General features: G+C 39.6%; 1 protein-coding gene across 1 annotated transcript; it reads right to left on the bottom strand.

The window, feature by feature from the left end:
• Positions 1–1598: 1598 nt before the first annotated feature.
• Positions 1599–13938, bottom strand: CPOX (coproporphyrinogen oxidase). Its single transcript, XM_063096834.1, has 7 exons — positions 13292–13938; positions 11386–11529; positions 11008–11118; positions 9712–9853; positions 7512–7730; positions 3801–3905; positions 1599–3146 (listed from the first exon to the last, which is right to left on the bottom strand). The coding sequence occupies exons 1-7, from the start codon at positions 13809–13811 to the stop codon at positions 3059–3061; spliced, it is 1329 nt and encodes a 442-aa protein (XP_062952904.1). The 5' UTR covers positions 13812–13938; the 3' UTR covers positions 1599–3058.
• Between the last annotated feature and the right edge of the window lie 4276 nt (positions 13939–18214).

The following is an 18214-nucleotide window of genomic DNA, read 5'->3' as shown; positions in this document are numbered from 1 at the left end:
GATGAATTCTAACAGCAAAAGACACATGGAAGTCATAAAAAAATAGATTATTTTGCTTTCAAATCTGGTGCTCTTTAGCACACAGAAGTATTTATCTCAAACACTCAGCTGAATAGGTGGGTGAGCAGAATGTAGTGATGGATAGAAAGCACTAGTTAAAAATTTGCTACATTTACATCTCCCCTGCCCAGCCCCCAGCCACATCTTGTTACCAACATGCCTGTGTAAGGTGTTAGGTGTTTGCCACATGGAAGTGCACCCTGGTCTTCTAATAGACTCGGAACAGACATTAATAAGAATTTGAAAGACAAATTCACTTTGAACAGCAGTAGAAGGGTCTATTTTCCAATAGTCATACAATTATTTTTTCCAGACATAGCCTCATCCATAGTGAAAATACACGATTATTTAGGAACATAAAACAGACACAGAGAAATTTTGAAATTTTATCTTTCTCCAGTGCCTAGCCCCCCAACAACCTTAAACAATTGTATTAGTCCATTCCTGTTGCTTATAACAAAATGCTTGAAACTGAGTGATTTATAAAGAAAACAAAATTTGCTTAGTTTTGGAGGCTAGGATGTCCAGTCCAGGGAACACATCTGGTGAGGGTCTTGGTGGTGACTTCAGTGATGCAGGTATCACATTGTGAAATACAGAAGAGAGCAGAGATACCCTCCTCATTCACTCTCTTTAAAGCCCTCAGAACCACGCCCCTGACCACCATTTTTAATCCATTCACTACCGCATGGTCCTACAATCCAATCACCTCTTCAAGGCTCCACCTTTCAATTACCGTAATAGGATTTCCCACCCTCTTAATAGTCACAGTGGGGGCCAAATTTCTAATACATAAAACTTGGGGGACACAATTCAAGCTTCAGTGAATTTTAGGGGGAAATAATTCAATCCACTACAACTAAATAGGTTACAGATCTTAAGTGACTACTTTTTATTTTTTAAAAGGTAAACAGGTTTATTTGAACATTTGTCCCTATATGACTATGTTTTCCCAATATCAGCTTTATTGAAGTATTATTCACATATACAATAAAATTCCATGATTTAAGTGTCAAGTTCAATGAGTTTTGATAAATGGGTACAGTCTAGTTACCACCACCACGATCAAGATATAGAACATTTCCATCACCTCAGAATATTACTTCATTCCCGTTCACAATTTCCCAGACCCTGGCAACCATTGATCTGCTATCTCTCATGAAAATTTTGACTTTTCCAGGTTTTCATATAATGCAGTCTTATAGTAGGCATCTTGTGTGTCTGGCTTCTTTCACTCTGCATGATGCTTGTGATGTTCATCCATGTTGCTGTTCTTTACCAACAGTTATTCCTTTTCATTGCTAAGTAGTATCTTAATGTACGCATATATCACCAATGGTTTAACCATTCATCTGCTGACCATTTGCGTTGTTTCTAATTTTTTACTATTATGAATAAAGCTGCTGTGAAAACTGAGTACAAAACTTATACTTCTCTTGGGCAAAACACCTAGGAATGAGAAACTATGGTTTTAGTACATTTGTGTTTTTCTGTATCAATTATCCTGACAAAATTAAGAATACAAATATTCCTTAGTCTCATTTCATAATGAAATTTATTAGCAGATCTGTTGTAAGACAGTTGAATAAATTCATATACTTTCCAGCCCTAAAAGAGCCACACACAATCATATTCCAGGAAAATATTAAATAATATGTACGAGATATTATTTTTTACAAACTTCATTATGAATCAAATAAAATAATACATTCATATTATTATACGAACAAAAAAGTCATACATTAAGAATCCTGTTGTGATTTTTTCTTAAAAACAAAGATAAGAATTGTAGTCTTTAATTTGAAAAAGAGGACAATTTCAATTAGTCCATTTTGCAAAGAAATATATGTATAAAATATGCATATACGCTTCTCACACTAGAAATGTTTGTTTTAATTAAAGAGGGAAATTATTCATTTATTTATTTATTTTTTAAACATGGCTGGTAAGGGGATCTTAACCCTTGACTTGGTGCTGTCAGCACCACATTCTCCCAAGTGAGCTAACCAGCCATCCCTGTATAGGGATCCAAACCCATGGCCTTGGTGTTATCAGCACCACATTCTCCCAAGTGAGCCATGGGCCAGCCCTAAAGAGGAAAAATATTTCTGATCTCATTTTCCAAATGAGAAACATTTCCTAAATTAATTTCCAATATCCCTAGGATTGTTCTTAGTCTAAATTTCCACGTAGAAATGTCTGGAATATAAAACTTTAAACATCAGAATCCAGAGATATAAGCTTTCACATTCAAAAGGGCAAAGAATCCCAACATTAACAATTATGGTTCCAAAAAAATCAAAATTACAACTTAGACATCCCTTATTTAAATAACGGTAATGTCACTTTAGAGTTAAAAACTACAGGTAATCACTGAATTGTTACATATACAAGATTAAAAAAAATTAAGTGCTCCTAAATATCTATCATTATAAAAATGAATATTTGTTTTACAATACTATGATCTCTAGAGAAATATGTAAAGATTATATCAAAGACACTTCAGTAATGACAAAGTCAAACTTTTACCTTCAAGCTGCATGCTTAAAGTACCAAGTCATCTCAACTTCTCTGAATGAAATAAATGTATCCCACAACATAGATTTTTGTGGCAGAAACTGAAACTTTTTAAAATACATGAAACAAAAATAAGATGAGGAGTTTCCCTGTATATATTATAATATTCATATTCCCTTATCTCAATACTTGGAAACTCAATGTCATATTTTGTAAACTAGTCATATAAAATGATTCTAAAAGTATGAATGAGTTCTATATCACCAATTGACTCTGACAACAATCTGCTGTCTCACTGCCCATCACTGATGGCATCCAAAACATTTTACCACCTGACAAGGAGGAGGTGAGACCCACACTGGAGAAGACTGAAACACTGAGGCACAAGTAACTAACTGCCACATGGTGGCGACAGTGCCAGCCAGTGGAAGGGGACACACATCTGTGTCCTCCAAAGCCCAGCACGGCCGCTCTGCCTGCATCAATGCACCCAGTCCCTGGGATGGCGCAGAACTTCCAGAATTTCAGCTTCTTTGGAATTCTCTGAGGGTGAATGCATGTACTCCCATCTATGCAGGTCCAAAACAGAAGCAAAAAATGACAAAAAAGCAATAACAAAAAAAAAAAAAGAAAATGAAAGACACACATAACTCTTTACTTAAAATAAATGAAAAAAAAAAATCCTAAGAGTAAAAAATGTCTTATACTTCTTTGTCTCCACTGTGCCTAATGAGCCTTGCACACATTAGACTTTTAAAAGATATTTGCTGTGAAAGAAATAAAGTTTCTTAATAATTCTTGGGCATACTTTGACTAATATTAATATCCCACAGCCAAAACATACTTTTAATATAAACCAGGGTTTTGTAAGGTGTAGAATCTCAAACATTTTTTAGCTTAATACTTACACACAGCTCTTCCCAGGAAAATGCAGATAGGGAGAGTCAATGTCAACCTCCAGACACAACGACCCAGCCTATCTTCTCATTCCCTCTATCCTCTCCCTGCTCTCACACACAAAAGTGTACCACTCATCCTGTCACCACTTAAAACATCCAATTTGATTTGTCTTAATCCTTTGACCATGATTTTCTTACAAAATCAGCAAAGTCTAAACCAACCTAAGTCTCAGGTAAGACATGTGTGGTGTTAACTTCCATATTTTGCGGGTGCTGGGGGACTGGGAGTGGGCAGATAACTACTAAGATGATTTATTTCCTTACCGGGCAGTAAGAGGTAGAGACATCAAGATGCTTTCGATCCTGGATCCTGGGGTGAAGAGGCCAAACTTTGTACCCCGATCATACAGCAGATTAAATTCTACATATCTGACATAAAGACATCAAATGACATTAAGGGCCAGCAAAGTAAAGTCTTCCTCAAAACTAGCCCATAACAAATACTTGCAGGGGGCTTTTCCCTTCACCCCTCATCAGATGGAACTAGCTCAGAAAACACCAGTCTACAGCCCATTGAGCTTCTCCATCTGCACAGGCATAAATAAAAGGGCATTCTACCCACTGAACAATAGGAAATAGATTCTGCCCCAACACAGAGCAGTTACTGAACAAGAAGGTTATGTTTTCCCATAAATAAAAAGAATGGACACAAAAAAGAATGAACAATTAAAAAAAGAAATAACAACCCTTCTCTGAACAACACAGCTCCTTCTTGCCCTCCCATAGTCTGAGATGTTTCAGTCGAAGATTTCATTTCACTACCTGTAATGTACAAGTATTGATACTAAGATGGAGTAAAACTTCTGTAACTGAAAGTCCAAGTACAGCTAACAGTAATTTATTAATAATGATTAGCATATTCTAGATATTCCTTTGTTAAACTAGTTAATAGCATTAATAAGCAGTCATATAATTCAGTCTTTCTGCAGAGAAATAGCAATCCTAATAAAAGGCAGTGCTCTGAGTTGTAGCACTTGATTTTATCTCTTTAGAAAAATATCCTTAGCATCAACTAAAACTTGGTTCAGTATATTGGCTTCCATTAGCTGCCATAGAGTCAGACCCAGACTCCATCTAGCTTAAAAATCTGTGCCTGCCTTTAAAAACATGGGATATAAGAGGGTCTTATCCCCAATTTCAAAAGGATAATTTCTCCCCCCAAAATTTAGAATGATCCATAAAATTTCAGTAATAGGACCCTCTTTAAGGTCATTTCTCTGTTCACCCAGAAATTATTCTCTTGATCTAAACCTCACTCAGATATTCTCATTTATCCCACTGGTTACTGTCTTTAGGCCCACCTATAGCAAAATACTCTCTAGAATCCCACGGTACTTCAGTTATTTAAAAAGCACCTTTTTGTGCAGAAACTTGTCAAAGGCCTGAAAAAATTTAAATAATTATATCATGGATTCTTTTCCAGTTCTCACTATTCAATTATCACTGATTGACTTTTGTGTACTAATAGCTATTTAATACTTTCTTATGCCTGTTTCAAAAGATAATTTAAATGAGTCTTCTGAACTCCTTCCTAAGACCATGGAAAAGAATTTCATCTCTCAGCCACCTTCCTCACCCAATATTTCTGAAACACGATCTCTGAGGGACAGCTGTCATTCTCTATTTCATATGATGTGTTGGAAGACCTACTTCAAAGACCCTTGTAAGGAGCTCCCTAAATGTATTTTCTGTAGGATCCTTGTATTCCTTTCCTTTTGCGAGTGAATGATGCCCCTCTCTATACATTAGCCTCTCTGACTCCCACCAGGTTTTACTGAGATCTGATCTTTCTGATGCTTTCCGCACATTTATCCTCTCTGAGGCTGCCTGTAAATTATGGACTTTAACCAATCCCTTCAATTTAGCTAGTGCCTAAATTTTTCCTCTTGCCCTTTCCCAAAATATGACAAAACAAAAATAAGTTAAAGGTCTTCAGTTTCTATTCTCCTATGAAAAAGATGACTATAAGACCAAAGTTCAAGGTCTGGAGAGAGAATAGTAGTAATTGACAGCAAGAGACTAGATGAGATTTCCAAATAAGAGACTGTAAAGTCAAAAGGGAACCAGGCTGACCACTGAAAGGAGACTTGTATTTGGAGAGGTGGAGCAGGGGGGAAGTGGGGAAAAGTAACCTGTAAAGGATACAGGTAATGGGTTATGAATGTAGTATAAGAAAACTGGCAACAGTGTTGATACTTCCAGGGAAGAGCTGGAGTTATCTAAAGTCCCAGGGTTTATGGCCATCTTAAGGTCCAGAGATAAGGGTGGCAGAAGGAGGCCTTCTTTGAAGTACAGTTGCGCACCATACCACAGAAAATTAATCTAACACCCACATGTCTACCTGACTCAAAATACACCAGACATGCAATGAAACGCACAATGGAACTTTCAGAATAACTTGTAATCAATATAAAACAAACAAAACACACAAAAAAACATTATTCCTATGTGTAAGAAGTTTTAAAGCCTTTACCTAATTAGTGTTCACAAAATCTGCCAGTTTTGCATATAAAATCTTGTGCAAAACTAGAACACTTTACTTTTCATAAAGGATTTTTTTTTTTTTTTTGGTGGCTGGCCAGGACAGGAACCAAACGAACCCTAGACCTTGGTGTCCTCAGCACCACACTCCAACTGAGTTACCTGGCCAACTCCTCCACAGAGTTTAAATTATCCTCTTACATATGTCTTCCCCACTAAACTGTGAGCCTGTTTTTGGCAGGTCCATGTTATGCCCACCTTTGTAAGCAGGATAGTGCCTGATGCTAGGGGGCCCATGATAAATGTCAAGGGAGAGAAGAAAAGAGTGGTGAAGGTATATTTGAGAAATTACAGAAACAAACAAAAAAAGGAAAACATGTCCCAAAACAGATGCATTGCTTAAGGAATTTCTAAAAAGAAAGCTTAAAGAACTCTCACTTTTTCAAGTTGATAAACGGGGACTATATAGCATAGGCAGTCATAAAATTGAACAAACACAAACTTTATACTTGAAACATTATTTAAGTTGACCTCTTCACGTCAAAAGCTTTACCTCCTTAGTACACAAAGCTTCATATGCCTGAGACATAATTAATGTAAATGAGAAAAATCCATTTTTATAGCCATCGACCAGCAGTATACATGCAATTAAGATGGCAGTGAGAAACTGACATGGGCAAGCAGGGTGGAATAATTGGGAGCTGATTCACAAGTACGCTGTGGCTGAAGATGACCTCAGGTTGGCTACCCAATTGAGCTCACTAAGCTCAGTGAACAGAGCAAGGTGGCTATGGAGAGTAGCACAGTGAGAAACACAAAACTGCTTCACTAATTTAACTTCCTTTGTATACCAAGAAGACTATAAGTTTTGAAGTCATGATGATCCAGTTCCACATCTGGTATCTGATAGTTACCAAGTGTGTAATCCTGGACAAGGGACTTACCTTTCTGAGAGTAAATATTATCATCTGTAAAAAGGTCAGAGGTTTGCTGAGGACAATAGATGCAAAATGCCTAACAGCAACTGCACATAGTAAAGACTCCAGAATTAGTAAAATGTATCATTAAGTATAAATAATTCCTGAAATTGTTACTTCCATTAAAATAACTTTTATGAAATCTTTAAGATGAATGAAGGAAAGGTGTGATTCCAAATTTACAAAGCAGCAAAAACATTAAATGATGCCCATATCTTGGCATAGGCTGGAGGGTATTGCTAGAAAACTCAAATCTGCTGAATTAAATTCAGTAAGTACTTCACACCTACTATAAGTCTCTAATAATGTACAGGTTAATTAAATAAACTTTGCTATTTTTATAATACTATTTTACACCATGTTTAATTCATTTAATATTCATCTAATTACAGAAATTAAGGTGAGTGTTAACACAACCATTACAAAGTATCTGCCCAAGACAATACAACGCCCACTCTTATTCTAGCTGCTCCACTTCCCCAAGTTATGCAATGAGACAGTTCATTCTGTCACTCACCGTCCTCTTCTGAGCTGCTGCCACAGCTTCTCCTGGGGAGTGAATGAGTCATCACAGTGCTTTTTCACAAGGGGAATATATGAAGGAACAACAGCCTGAGCACAGCTCTGCACAAAGCCAAACACCTCCTCCTTGGATGGAGAGTCGAGATCATCAAAAAATATACCACCAATGCCCCTCCGCTCTCCACGATGGGCTATAAAAAAGTAATCATCACACCTGGAAAACACAGCAGGATCAAATCAGGGACAAAGGGGGAAAAAAAGAGAGACATGAAAGTCAATGTGAGCCTCTTAGTTCAGAGCACTATCCTTGATTGATGCCAGCATAGTGTCCTTACTTTCTGTCCAACTATGAAAACGAAACTAGAACTTCAAACAGATTTTCTGAAGATATCAATGTAGAAAAATGCTTATACTCTTATCTGCCAAGCACCCCGGCAATTTAACACCAGTCTATCTAAAGGATATGAAATTCTAAGAATTTTAGTGAAAAGAGAAAGAGAGTCCAATATTAATGCTGTATTTCTTGAAACAAGAGAATGGGGCTGCCCTCAGAAGTACTGCTGCTTTTGCAGCAGGTCAGGAATCTTCTACTAATGATAATAACAACCAGGGTGCAAACTTGAGCTGTCTTGAGTCAGTTCTTTGTTCACCAAAGGAAGGTACTATAAACCATCTCTAAGGTCTCTCAGCAGTATAAGTTGATGTCTCTACAGCATGCATGACTAAGAAAAGAGCTAATGGAAGGAAACATTCAGAGAATAAGAGTCTTCAGACAAATTAAAGCTTACCCTACGAGACAGTACATGAAACAATCTGTTCTTGAGTCTTTTCCCCTCTATGTCTACTAAAACAGGTTTCCTAAGAAGCTATTTCCTAAATGCTAAACTTGTAGAATAGTTTACATCTTGGAAATAGTTCTTTTGATTATCTCTATATAATAAGGGTCCTTAAATAGAAAAAACTGTTCAAACAAAAACTAAAAGCTACTTAAAAGATCACCTTAAATAAAACCTTAACAGCCTAAACAAAACAAAAGGCAGCAGGTGGAAATCCCTAGAACTGATGCATTGAAATAATTCACATCAACTGTGACTTGTTGGCTTTCTTTTATACACACATTTCATTAAAACAGTTTAAAAAGTATATCCTGGGCAAGGTTGTAAAGTCTTTTGACCTAAGCTTTTAACCTAAGTCATGTTATTTCAAAATCTCTCTTTACAAGATTATAAAATTAAGAGATTTACTAAACACTCATAGTAAAAATTTAGTTTTAACAGGCGTGCATCCTAGATATTTTACTAATACTGCTTAGATAAAGTCATCTCAGTAATAGCTATAAGAAGAAATCAAAAAAAGGGGAGGACCCAATAGTCCTCCTCCAGGAAGTATGCTGAGTTTTGAGAGAAAGAAAAAAAACCTATATCTTATAGGCATGCATCCATGGCTATGCAGTTTTTAGTGGTAATGCTAAATTAAGAGGGGAAAATTCAAATATTTTAACCTTTCTGAGGATTTAAGTCTCAAATTCATGCTCTTGTATAAGTGATATCAACATTCTAAAGTTAGCTCTAAAAACAAAGAGACAAAAACCCAGTCTGCTCTGCCTTTTTCAAGAATGTCAATTAGCTCTAAGCAGAACTGAGTACTTTATACTCTTACTCCAAACGATTTATGCCAAGACTTCATCTGACATCTAACAAATATCCTGAGTCTCCTCAAAACTTTTGTTTTTCTTTTCTTACTTCGACATTAGAGTTTCTTTTAAAAAGTCTCCAATTCTACTTTTCTCCCTGTCCAAAATCTCTGGTACACTGGCATCTCTCCCTAATGGTTCTCCAACCCTTCCAATGCCCTCACACAGTCCCAATTCAACATCAGAGTGAGAATTTAACATCCTGCCCTAGGACTGAAAAACCTGACTCTCAAGTATACATCACCTTATCATTTATATTGCACCATTCTAAATCATTTAGGATCAAAAAAAAGGGTGCTACTCAATATATACTGCATATATCTAAATATTTCTAAGTAAATAATTTATTAAAACTGGTATCCCACTTCCGGTGAGCAGAGTAAGAAAGTTCAATCTTCATAAGCTGAAGAAGGTATTTAGTGACATAATAGTTGCCTTCAGGACCCAAAGAAGGAATGAAATATACTTTGGAGGTCATGAAAAGTTCAATACCTTTACTTACCATTTTTTAAATTTGGGGTAGAGATCTGGACCATGCTGGTCACAAGCCTCCTTCAGAATTCTGTGAAAATGGACAGCATCCTCTTGGTTCAAGTACGTTGGAGTGAGGTCACATCCACCACCAAACCACCACAGCTTGTTACCTACCAAATCAAGACATGGGATTCCGATATGGACTTTAAGATTCAGCATACTACTTACTGTATTAGCAAACTTAATTCATCAGCTTAATTTATTAAGCATAAAATGGGTGACAATCAAAAAACATTTAACTGAAGTTAGCTCTAAAGGTAAGTAAGTCCTAGGCAGGAAAGAGGTACAAGCAGAGAGAAAAGGAAGTAGGAAATTAAAAAGTGAGAGAGTATAACCAGGCAGAAGAATAATATGCAGGGCAGTGAAAGACAAAACACCATACAGGTGGACCAGGCAGTTGATCTCAACTCTGGCTGTATTCAGAATCACACGAGGAGCTTAAAATACTTCTGCTAGATCACAGTTCAAAAAAAAACAAACACCCCAGGAGATTCTGATGCTCACTATATTAAGAACTACTGCCACCCCTCCCCTTTCCCCCAGAGAGGGTAAAAACACTTGTTGAGGGAGGCAACTTACCATTGAAGAATAACTGTTTCATATGCTTACTTAGGTTTATGGGTTGTCGATACCAGTTACCAACTTTTAAATACTAGAAAGTTGAACCAAACTGAATGGCTTCAAAATGAAAAATTACAGTGGTGACTTGAAATGCCATGACCTGCAAGGACACCAACAGGAGTAGGTGTGGCACTGAACAGGTGCTCTGACAAGTGGTACCAGATGGCCCTGCTGATAGGAGACATAAGCTGGAACCACATGCACATGAGGCATGATCAACTACACCCCATTTTAAACTGACTGCTAAAGCACTGGTGACTAGCAAAGCTATGCATGTGGAAAATATTTTCCAAAACCAAGTTCTCAATTTCAACATAACCTGGCCCATAAGGTTTTCCTTCAGATGTAATGAATTTATATTTGCAAGAATCTTGTGTGCATTCTGAAGTTCGGGTTCATTAAATCATTCCTTCTGTGTTGGAGGAAATATGGGAGGTTAAAGTCAGCCAACTCCATTCTCACTTTTCACGTCTAGTGTATAAACCATTACACCTGCTAAGAAATAAGTCTTCATATGCCTTCTGAAAAATCTAATTAAGGATGTATTTATTCTTTCTCACTTTTAGATGTTATGCCTTATAAAATAAGTTTTAAAATATACATTTAGCACAGTATTACTTTCCACAGCTCCTGAGACGCTTACCATCAGCTTCTTCTACTTCAAAGTACCTGTAGTTGAAATGGATAGTAGGAGCATGAGGATTCTTGGGGTGGATAACAGAGCTCACGCCCATAGCAGAAAATGGCAATTTACCTGGAAAGTAAAATATGTAGTAAGCTGCATTCAACCAGCTGGCTTGATACAAATTAACTCTAACGTGACTTCTGAATCAATTTTCAAAAGCTGCTTTTTAATTTATCTCTTAAAACATAATTTTTAAAAAGTATTTGTGAACATGCTTATCTGGTATGTGCACCCAAATGGATCTTTACAGAAGCAGTATTTATTTTATAAATAAAACTTGTGGGAAAAAAAAGGTTTGCGAGGACTATTAAAGGCTGTTAAGATTGTCTGATATACCATCTTTAGTCTTCAGATTTTTTCCTCTGCTTCTCATTTGTTTTGCTGCTTCCTCAGAAAGATTTCCATGAACGACAGAAATGCTCACCCCAGCCTTTTCGAAAACATGCCCATCTTGAAGTACACAGCTTATGCCGCCACCTCCTGTTTATGGAAATGTAAAATAAGGAGAGAATGTTAAGACTATGTGCAAAATTAAAAACAATCCTTGCACGAAGATGGTGGGATTAGAAGTTTTTTCTTCTTCTATTTCCTAAACCTTCTATAATATATCGATAATTTTTACATACAATAAAATTAAATAAATAGCTTAGCTTTATGACACAAACTACTGATACTAGGCTAATACTGAACCTCCCTATATCACTAATCTGATTATTTCTTCTACATTCTTATGCCACCATCTAAAATAAATCACTGGAATACTCATAGATATATGAGAGAAAGCTAACGTTAAAAACAGAAATGGAAATACTTGAAGAGTGCTCTATTACTACTGAATTTAAGAGCTCCATATTGTTTCAAAAACGTTTTTCTCAGTGTGCTGTTTGCCTTTTAATTTTGTTTAAAGGCAATTTAAAAACAGTAGATATTCAAATTCTTAAGGGATTCAGAACCTTAAACTGAGTGAGACATCAATAATTAGGCATACGAGCCCTACTTTCGATAGCTTTTTTTCTTTGTTTAAGTGACTAGGATCATTGCAAGGCCATTTGTTTGATGAAGGGTTCATATTTGGCTTGTTTTATTTCTAAGAACTTTTAGAGCAGGATGTGACATAAGACAATCCAGTATAACCCAAGTATATTCCAAATGACAAAACTTAAGTCCAGAGAGGCAAAGCACCTTATCCAAGATCACACAGCTAGCAAGTGGCTGAAACAATTTGTCCAAGTGTTGTCTATGTTTCAGGCAATATTCTAAGTATCTTACATATATTCATCTCATTTAATCCTCATACTACATATACACATATACATAATTTTTCATTTCTTTTCATAGATGGGGAAACAGGCACAAAAATGTTAAATAACTTCTAAAGGTCACACAGCTAGTCTAGTACTTGAGGTTGTGTCCTGGTTCAGTGGTCTTCACTCGAAATCACTACAAAATGGAAAACACTATGAAAACCAGATTGAACTTCATGAATACAGAGGTGGCAGTATCACAGCTCAAGATCTGCTGGTAAGAAGCTGCTGTTGTATTTAGCTAGAAAAAGTCAGGGATCCTTCAAGTGTATAATCAAGACGTGGGGTTTCACTGTATAGGCAACAACATGGTCACGAATATATGACCCTATGACAGATGGGTTTTGATACTGAAGTATTTTGGCATTGGAAGGAAAAATTTTCCTAGCAGGAAATCTGATAGGTGCAATTGGCAGAGCTACTGATAAACTCATCAAATATTTCTTGTGTAAAAAGAAAAAGAAATGGGGAGATTTCAACACCATAATACCCTCAACTGGAGGAACCTGGCTGAGGGTTAGTTAGCACGGAGGAGCCAAGCTCATCTTTCCATCTCCAGAGGAGGAGAAAGGGCAAACGCACCCAGAGAAGCAGATCAAATATGGGGGAAATCTATGTTCAGTAATAAACTTGGGACATCTAAGCTTGTTGGCTGCAAATATCCCTGAAGAATTCTACGAAAAACGTCGTTACAGAATTGCAAAGATTTTTAAGTACCCAGTACTAGAATAACAACAGATCTGGGTCCCCACCAGCAAGCAGAGAACTGATGACCCCCGGTGTCAGTCTTTTTAACGGTGTCCCTTCTAACCAAGCAGCCCCCTCTGTGGGTATCCCCTACCTACCTCTATCTCCTATTCAAGCCACTTTTTGCCTGCAACCTAAAGGCCGACCTTTTTCCCCTATCTCCGCCTCCCGCTAGGAGCCGACCTCCTTACCTTCCTTCCTCTCCCACCGGTCCACAGAGAAGCTGGCGCCCCCGTCTACCTGTGCCAGCGCCTGGCACACCTGGGCCTGGGTCTCCAGGATCAGCAGCTCCATCTTGGTCTTCATGTCGCCCGGCCTACTCCGCAGCTCGCGCAGGTCAGTCACAGGTGAGGCCATGAAGCACTGACAGCGGCGGGCCAGCTCGTCTTCCTCCTCCCGCCTGCCGGGAGAGGGGCTCGGCGCCCCAGAGCTCTTGGGCACCATCTCCGCCCGCTGCACATGCCCGAAGGCGGCGGCGGTCAGCCCCGCCAACCCCGCCAGCCCCGCGGCCAGCCCGGTCCCCAGCCAGGGGCGGCCTCTCGCCGTCGGGCCGTGTCCCAGCCCGCGGCTCAGCTCGGTGCCAGCCGTGCCAGGGGGCCGGCAGATGCGTCCTGGAGCGCAGCGCTGGGACCAAGCGCGCAGCTCTCCGCAGACGCCGCGCGCCGCGCGCCAGCAGGGGCCTGCGTCCAGTCGGCTCAGGGACAAGGCCATGCTCCCGTGCTGTCACCCTGGGCAATGCCGGCGTCCACGAGCCCGGGTCCCAAGTCCTCGGGGGCCCGGAGTCGGCGAGTTGCACTGGGAGAGATAACCGCTTGCAGAGAAGAGCTACTGCCGGGTCGAGCTCCGGGAGGCGGGCGGGAAGCGGGGGCTGCTGGGAGTTGTAGTCCGGTCTATCGCCGCCTGCAGCGGCCGCGTCCACGAGAGCCGGTGCCAAGGCCGGAGCGCTGCGGCAGCCAAGCGAGAGTTGACAGAGGCTGTCGTGTTACGTACGTGTGCTTAGCCACAGGGAAGAGGCAAAGTACGGCCGGGAGGCTGCGGACGGACCGGGACGGAAACATGGCAGACACCCCCGCCCAACTCACATTTTCAAACAGGGTTTGCAGAGTACAGAACCGTCCCGGAATCTACGGTTCGCCCCTTCGCCCCCGGTCCCAATCCTCGAGCTTCCAGAGCTCGGAGGAGCCCTGGGGGCGGGGCCGGGAAGCCCTTACCTAAGGGCGAGTTTCTGAAGGGAGTCGGAATAGCTAGGAAAGGGCTTTTAAGAGGATCTTAGGAAAAGTCTTTCTGGGATCAAGTCGGCATCTCAGTTCTGTCCTTAAAATCTTCCCAGGCCTTGCTTCTACAGTGCCCACTTGATTATTTTAGAAATAGGAAAAATAAAATGACTGTTTTACTTAACCAGCATAAAACTCCTAACCTGGTGTGTTTGGGTGATTAAGAAATAAGAAATGTAAAAATACTTATCCTACTATTGTGGGGTGCTGTCAAATATTTCTCAACGTTTAATACTTCCAACAACTCCTGTAAACTAGAAAGGCAAACATCCACACTCTTTCCTCTCACTCTCTCCCTGTCCCCCTCCCCCTGACCCCCACGCTTTAAAGAATGAGGAAAGAAACTAACAGATGCGATATGCGGGGGGGGGGGGGGGGGGGGGGGGGGGGAGTCCCAGTAACCATACCGTAGTAAGAAGTATTGTCATGGGCTAATTTGTTCCTTAAGTATCCAGGATGATTTTAATTTCCAGGGGCAAGTAATTTAAGCCACTGAAGGTTGTTCCCACAAGTGTTTTCTTAGTGGCTAAAGGCACTGATGGGATTCCAACAGCTGTGAGTCAAGCCGGTTGTTCAAACCAGTGTATCTCATCCATCCTCAACTGCATCTGGCAACTCACATGGAACGCAATGTTGGCTGGGGGGCATGCTTGCCCAAGCAAAGCAGCTAAGAGTCAGTGGAAAGTAAAGGCCTGGATTGAGGAGTAAGCAAACTACTTTTAGGGAAGAAATACCATTAGCTTTTAGCCATAATGTAACCTGCCAGGAGGCTGAGTTAGAAGAGGAGGGGGAGGAAAGATAAGAATTATCACCCTAGAAAGGGTTGTTTGCCTTTTCTGGATGCCTCTGATGGGGTTTGCCTGGGCCTGGAGATGATAAATGAACCTCATTAGTGACAAGGATCCTCTCTTGCCCATTTATCTGTAAGAAACTCATTCATTATTGCTCTGATTCTGCGAATACCCATGAAGTTAGAAAAAGATAAGTAGTTACAGAACTTGAATATTTGCCCAGTCACAAAGGCTGGTCCTGAGCAAATTGTGTACTAGCTTCTAGGTTTCCATTCCTCCCCATCCTCAGCTTTTTTATGCAAAGGGCCTCTCTCCTTTCCTCCTCTGGGTCCCAGCACCCTCCCTACTTTCAACCCATTATGCAATGCTTAAGAAAGGCCTAATATCCTGGTTAGTGTGAGTTTTAAGTCATCTTCCTGAGGGTTCAAATGTCCCTAAGCAGTATACTTGTATTTAAGTCTTGTCAGTATGGAATAAAAGACATCCCCTATCTAAGCAATTTTATGCATCAGAAAGCTGGTGGGACAAATTAAAAGTTTACAATAAGTTGTAAAACATAAGGTAGGGGTTCTCATCTATTTTTGATCTGTTTCCTGCACTACTTATTTTTTATATGACCCTACCAGCCAAAAATATTCTAACTAGCCTTGTGCAAACTTATTAGGTGTAGGTACATAAATATCATTTTTCATACTCCACATGCTTCTCAGAATTCTTATGAACTTTATCCTTCCTCTGTTCCCCAAAGCCCTGCTGAACATAACTGATTTTAGGCCTGGTGATGGCATATTATTCTTCCCTTTTCTAGGAAGAATTTGAGGGGGCTCTGACTTCATCTTTCTGGTAGCTTACTGCCTTTTAACAACACACACACACACACACACACACACACACACACACACACACACAACCAATTCCCACTATTTTTACAAATTATACTGTTTTCATCAATTCCCACATTTTGAGTGTTGAGCTTAAGAAATGTATTATCAAAGTAATTCCGTTTTGTTGCTTTTGTTTGCTTTGATAAATACAGAAACTCAGGCTAATTAGTAACAAAGTCTTGCTAAACATGTGTGTTTGCCTTAACCTGCTTCTGCTCACCTTATCAGAAATTCTGGTAGGGGTTATGGGGGTGAGGGTGAGATTCACAAAAAAAGTCGAATTTTTTAGGTTTTTATTCTATTTTTGTTCAAGAATTTATATTTTAAACTTTTAGATCGTTAGAGGCAAGTGCTTACATAGATCATTAATAATTGATTCTTAAAACTGTATGTAGACTAAATATCCAATGCCATCTTTTGTCATTGACTTCCTTTTTCTTTAACTGAAATAATTAAAATTAATTTTTCACAGAGGTATAGGTATCACTCAAATATTAAAAGAAAGTTTTGTAAAAGAGACAGACTCATAGTGTCTGCCCCTCAGTCTTTTACCTTTTGCCTTTAGCTTCTCCATAATTCCTCCCTATAGTAATTTGGATATGATGTCTGGAATTGCGGCAACTATTTTATGATCAAGATTATGCAAATCCCGTGAAAAGGTTTGCAGAGTAGTTAGATAGAAGCAGCCTGGGTCCTGATGACATCCTTGAGCAGATGCACCAGCCTTGGACTGCTTATGTTTGAACCTCTTGTTATACAATAAAAAATAATTTAACGTACTGTTTTTCAGGTTTTCTGTTATTTGCAGCCTACATCTTTCTGATACAGACTGTTTCCATTTTGGTTCAGATGCCCACTCTGGAACCAATAAATAATGGCCAGGTGTGGGGAATGGAATCTTGTAAGAACATCAAGACCTCCCTCTGTGATTAGTGTTTGGGGTGAGGAGGTTGGTGAAGATGTGGGATGTCATTTCTAGAAAATAAGAAATGTGATGAGCAGACAATACCATAGATGCCCACTCTAGGAAGAAATTTTTAAAGATGATTCCATGGTATGATTAACAAAAATAGGGAATTTGGAAAGAAGAACTAGCAAGTACAGAGGAGGAGTTTGTAGGGGGGACAGGAGGTAATCAGTCTGATAAAGACAATTGTCAGTAGAGTTGTTTCTACCAGTTTAGCCAAAAATCTCCACCTGTTCCATCTGCCCAGGCACAGAAGCTTCCTGGCACTCCATCTTTTCCTGGCCACCCACCCTGGTCTCACCATCCATTCTAGGAAACTTAAGAATGTCAGGGGTCAACCAAAAAAGTGAGTCATTTGGGAAGATGTTGGGGACAAAGCATTAGGGTATATTCAGGTGTTCCTTCTGTTAGACAATAAGAAACAATGGGTATTGGGTACCTGTTGAGTAGTCCTCATCAGTCAGAAGCAAGAGACATCCAATATTTCTCCTGGCTACCTACCTTCATGATGCTTTCATAGCACTTGCAGCCAGTGGTACTTGCTTAAGAAATGCAAAGCTGCTTCCTCTGATGTCATCCAGAGTTCATCTGGTCTGGTTGGGCTGGCATACGTTTTTGGATAATACACATTTAAGACCTTTTACCTTAAGCCAACATGAACATCTTTTAAAACTTAGGAGTCAAGAATAAGTTCCCTCTGTTCTGTGCATCTGTATAGGTGACCTTTTTCCCATGTCTAACTTTAGCTAGGACTAGGACCTGCTTCTAGAAGTGATGAGGGCGAATGAATGAAGAAGGAGGGAAAAGCACACTTGAAATACTCTCTCACTGCCGACACATTGAACCTGAGGTGCTGGTGGGCTGTATAAATGGAAATATGGGTCCAGCAAGGGGTGAAGTTAGAAGGATAGAGTTGGGAAATACCCACGATGCTGGAATGATGAACTCACCCAGAAGAATTAGAACAACAGGATAGAGGGCTCAAAGTCAGAGCACAGGGCAGTAAGACACATTTAGGGACAAGGGAAACAAGAAGTATTAGGGCCTTTGATACTATGTTACAGAAACATGGGGGGAGATGACATCAAGGAAGAGAGTGTGGTCAATGGGCAGAAAGCTGCACTCTCTCATCAGAGAACAGAGTGCTGGGTAGATTACATTGGAAATTATGAAGTCACTGGCTGCCTTTAGGTCAAGA

This window comes from Cynocephalus volans, chromosome 1, assembly GCF_027409185.1.
Source record: "Cynocephalus volans isolate mCynVol1 chromosome 1, mCynVol1.pri, whole genome shotgun sequence".
NCBI lineage: Eukaryota > Metazoa > Chordata > Mammalia > Dermoptera > Cynocephalidae > Cynocephalus > Cynocephalus volans.
This window is presented reverse-complemented; position numbering and strand designations above follow the sequence as displayed.

What these genes read in the sequence shown, in the direction of transcription:
- CPOX (XM_063096834.1), bottom strand. Translation starts at nt 13,811, where the DNA reads ATGGCCTTGTCCCTGAGCCGACTGGACGCAGGCCCCTGCTGGCGCGCG. An exon ending in CAGCAGCTCAGAAGAGGACG is followed by an intron (nt 3,906 to 7,511) that starts GTGAGTGACAGA and finishes TCTTTATGTCAG; the next exon opens with ATATGTAGAATTTAATCTGC. An exon ending in TCTCTACCTCTTACTGCCCG is followed by an intron (nt 3,147 to 3,800) that starts GTAAGGAAATAA and finishes GGACCTGCATAG; the next exon opens with ATGGGAGTACATGCATTCAC.